General features: G+C 44.0%; 1 protein-coding gene across 1 annotated transcript in view; it reads right to left on the bottom strand.

Moving 5' to 3' along the window:
• Positions 1 to 1,308: 1,308 nt before the first annotated feature.
• Positions 1,309 to 4,843, bottom strand: part of NDUFA8 (NADH:ubiquinone oxidoreductase subunit A8) — a 13,971-nt gene continuing 10,436 nt past the window's right edge. The window contains exon 4 of the mRNA XM_006774006.2: positions 1,309 to 1,622. Coding sequence (XP_006774069.1) covers positions 1,485 to 1,622 — 138 coding nt within the window. The 3' untranslated portion in view covers positions 1,309 to 1,484. The remainder of the gene's footprint in view (positions 1,623 to 4,843) is intronic.

Consider the following 4,843-nt stretch of genomic DNA (forward strand, 5'->3'; position numbering starts at 1 on the left):
CATATGTAAAGCACTTGGCACAAGGCACACAATGCAAGCCCCAGCTTCCTTTGTAGAAGAGACCTAGGAAGCAACACATAGCTTGAGGTACCATGTAAATGCCAACTTGGAGCCATCCTCAAACTTTCACATCAGAGGTGAAATTACTTGGCCACCAAGAGGTTAATGGATGTTGCCGTAGCTGTTTTATAAATGTAAGAACCTATTATTTTTCTTCATTAAATTGGAGAATGAGGCAAAGGTAGCTGGCAAGGAATGTTTTCAGAATAGGAGGGAGAAGGGTCACCTAAAATGATCCCAACTGTGAGGTCAAACAGGGTGAGGATGGAGGAAAGCAGACCATGCAGTTCTCTGTCTTTAGTGTCTGAACACTTGGGGCAACAGGTCCTGCACCTCATCTGCCCAAGGCCTCCCAGCAATCTCCCCACTTAGACTATCTAGAAGGGGAGTTGGAAAGGTCTTCAGAAAGACTCTTATGAGATGACTTCACATTTTTGAACTCAGCACATTGGAAACCCACGCCCTGGGAGTTGAAATGACATGCAGGGTCATATGCAATTTCAAGCCTCAACCAGGTGTAAAGTGACCCAGTCAGATGGAGAGGAAATAGCCTACTAGTGAAAAAGAAACTGAATGAAAGGGGAAAATAAAGACATAATAGGGCTTTGAACCAGAGCTTTATAAATACTTGTGGCTTTAACCTGCTCAGGAGGTAGATAAGCATGTTCCCTTTAGTTTGTCCTCAAATTCAACCTCTCACAAGAGGTTAAGGAACACACCCAAGGTTGGAATTGACACTCAGACCTCCCGACTTCCTGGCTTTGGAGCTGAGAGCTCAGCGTCCACCTCCCTGGTCTATCAGGAAAAACATCTGGGTTATAATGCTTGAGGATGGGATATCAAGGGGAAGTGGTGGAAGTTTGGTTCTTTAAGAAACCCTGAGCAGAACTGCCTAGGACTCAGCCAGGAGGCCCCTCCCGTGGCCTGAGTCACAGGCTCAAACATTTCTTTGCTTCTCCTATGCTGGACACTCCCCTTATATAACCTTTAAGAAAATCTATTTCAGAGGTCAGATGGGAAAGAGAGTCGACTCCAAAATGTGTGAACATCTTCTCCTCCCTTCCCCAAGCAGCTGTCTCAGGTAACAAAGCCTTTCCATCATCGTCATTTCTCTACCAACAAACTGCCACATTGGCAAATGCCTACTTAAAGCCAAGAGAGGAACAGGCAGGACCACAAGAAGAAAACACAAGGGGAAGTCATCTTTAAAGGCCAAAAGGTTATATAAAACATAATAAAATACAACTGTTTCCTTTAAATTTTTTAATGGCCAGGAAATGGTATAGAATAACTGCCAAGTCACATAAATTAACTTTTTGTTAATGTTTGTGATCCCGGAAAGAACTCTATCAGTCGACCCTAACTGCATGTGAGTTTTCATCCATTGTCTGGTGTCTGGCTGAGTGTGGGCCACGGACCCATCTTTACATGGTCCAGAAATAAAAGCGGCTGCCGTGTTTGGCAGGCTTCAGATCTCCTTCTACTGGAGGGTTGGGCTCTGGTCTCGTTCTTGAGTGATAGGGATTCTCCGGTAAAGGTCGGTCTGTTTTCACTTTGGTGACCTGCGAGGGGTGAAGAGGAAAGACGTAAAGGTGAAAGTCAGGTGGAGTGGTCTGTGACCCCAGACGCCTCCCATTGTTTCCTCTCTGCTTCTCTGCCCCAACTACTTCTCTTCTCTGAGTGCCAGCAAATCACATTCAGACTCATTCAACCCTTGAGTAAACATTTAAGGCGGTTCACTTTGTGTCACTCCACATGGCAGAAGTTCGGGACACAGAAGGGAACAAGATATACCCTGTTATCAAGGGGCGCAGTCTAGTGAGGGAGCCAGACAAGAAAATCAACTGTGACTTCCTCACCGAATTACGGTAACCGTGACACAAACCGAGTGCTAGGAGGACAGGGACTCCACACACCTAACCTGTCTTGAGGGTTAGGGGCCTGGACTATTTCGGGGGGAAGTGGGGTGGGGAGCAACACTTAGCTTAATCTTGAAGGATGACCAGGAGCCAACAGGAAGATTAGGAAGATTCCCAGTAAACAGTCCACATGTAGGCAGAGAGGCATGTCTTTAGAATAGCCAAAGCAAAGGCTGCATGGAGAGTGGAGGAAAACGGAGCACCCACCTCACCACTACCCAGTGCTGTCAGAAGAGATGCTGGGCACATTGTTCCACCTCATTCTCACACCCTGGGGCAGGGGTCCTCAAACTATAGCCCACGGGCCACACGCGGCCCACCGAAAACATTTATCCGGCCTGCCGGGTGTTTTTGCCGCCACTGCCTGTTGCTGAATTTTTTCATAATTTTTTTTTAAACTATAGTCCGGCCCGCCAACGGTCTGAGGGACAGTGAACTGGCCCCCTGTTTAAAAAGTTTGAGGACTCCTGGGTATTTTTCAGAGTTCACTGGGGCTACCTAGCTAATTCTCAAAGCCAGGTCTGTGTCCAAAGCCTGTGCTTTTCCATAGCACGCTACACTGGTAGGCAGGGGCCAGAGGATGAAGGGTAGGATATGCCAAGGTGTTTGAATTTTAACCTGACGGAAACCTGAAGCAGGGAAGTAACTCAATCACATCTGCAGACTGAAAGGTGAAGAAGCTAAACTGGACAGAAGCGGAGAGCTGAGCTCACAGGCCAGGCGAGAGGGAGGAGCACTGAACTGTAGAACAGGGAGAGAGATGGAAAGTGTTTACACCCACATTATCCCCTCAGATGGCCACAAAAATCTCTATTGGAAACCCAGCAGAAACTGCTCTCATTTTAAAGATGAGGAAATAGGCCCAGAGAAGACAGACACAAGGCCACAGTTATTAACTGTCTGGTTATCTAGAGGTCTGAACTCTTAAGTCACTCCACATAACATGACCAGATTAGTCTTCCTATATCATGAACAGAGCGTTCATGTACACAATTAGTAACTGTTACCATAACCACCCTACAAAGCATTATTATCTCTAGTTCACAGGTGAGGACAGGGAGGCTGACTTGCCTAAGATAGAGGTACACGGTAAATGTCAGAGCTGGTGCCAGAACCCAAATCTTCTGACTATAATCCAGAGTAGTCTTTTATTTGTTTTTAAAACCATGTTCTCATCTCTGTGCTGTAATTAGAGATCAATAATGATTCTTTACTTGGAGAGAGTAATTCCAAATGCCCAGCTGGCATTTGAAGCTCCTTTAAGGAATTCAAGATATCTCTGAAATAAATTGAGAAAAATCTTTCTCAAACTGAAAGCAATAAAGGAACTCTTTAAAAGACAAATGATTGTGGAAAGAACAATAACAACTTTCTCTTCTGCACCACACTCAAAAGAAAAAAGGTGCAGAAGTATGCGGTTAAATGAATTCCTAGGTAAATGACCTTGAGCAGCCTACTTAACCTTCAATTTCTTATCTCTAAAAATGGGGCCACGAGCTCCCAAGGTTATTAGGATCATATACAAAAAGTGCCTGATGTATAAACAGCAGGTGCTCCATAATTCCTTTTCAATATTACTATTGCCAGGATGACAGAATCACGGGTGAAAGAACAATTCTTCCTAGGAGAGTCAGAAACTTCAAAGGACATGACATGAGAGCTGAGACTAGACAAGTGGGTAGGAATTACTAGGGGAACAGGTTCGATTCCGGTCAAAGGCATGTACCTAGGTTGCAGGCTCCTCCCTTGCCTGGGCCCTGGTCAGGGTGCGTGCAGGAGGCAAGCAACCAATGTGTTTCTCTCACATTGATATTTCTCTCTGTCTTTCCCTCTCTCTTCCCCTCTCTCTGGAAAAATATCCTCAGGTAAGGATTAAAAAAAAAAGTGAATGAAGCTAAAAGTCAGGTTTTGTCCAACTGACAGAAGGAGACTGGATACTGATTTCAGCATAACTAAAACTGATAATCCCCTTAAAGAAATAACTTTTGAAAAAAGGAAACAAAACTTTTTTTTTAGGGTTTTAAAAATGTTAACACACAGACTCCTAAATAAATATGCTTTCTTAACAGCATGATTTGCTAATTCTCTCTTCATGAAAGACAGAAATGAGAAAAGGTAGTTTTCATTATTAAATATGCAAGTTCCACTTCTTTCCAACTTAGAATTATCAACGATTAAAAATTTGTTCAGTGCAGCAAAAGAAGGTATCTGAAGTAAAATAATCAAGCCAGATACTAAAAACAAATTGCTAAGCCATCCATCTTCTTATGACACTGAGCTTAAGACCACAGACAATATACACCCACAGAAGGAAATGGACAGTAACTGGTGGTCTGTGTGCCCAGCACGAGGCTGGAGAGTCACGTGGGCTCTCTAGCTTAATCCTCACAGAAAACTGGGATTAACACAGGTGCCAGACCTGATATGATAATAAATTTTAAGCAATCTGCTTGGGATCCCATAGCAATTAAGAAGTGGAACCAAGATTCAAATCTACTGTCTCCACTAAAACCTGAGTTTTCTCTCCATGCCTTGGTACGTATGCTGTCCCAGAGGGAATGCAGGGTGATGAGGCTCAAGAAGCAGGGACGGGTCAGGAAGGGCTTTTTATGCCAGGATATGGAGAGGACACTTTATCTGGCAGGCATAGGGAGCCCCTAAAAAGTTTTTAAAAAGAAAGTGACACTTATTTTCCACAAAGATCATGCCTATCATGAAGATATAATTATTTCCTAAATTCTTCTATGTCAGAGGATGCACTGTCTTCTAAAATCCAAATTGATCTACCTCCCTTCCCAGAAATACACGTAGCCCAGGTTAGAAACTCCTGTCCAAGAAGCGGGGACACTGAGAGGATTCAACAA

Source organism: Myotis davidii, unplaced genomic scaffold (assembly GCF_000327345.1).
Source record: "Myotis davidii unplaced genomic scaffold, ASM32734v1 scaffold964, whole genome shotgun sequence".
Classification (NCBI taxonomy): Eukaryota; Metazoa; Chordata; class Mammalia; order Chiroptera; family Vespertilionidae; genus Myotis; species Myotis davidii.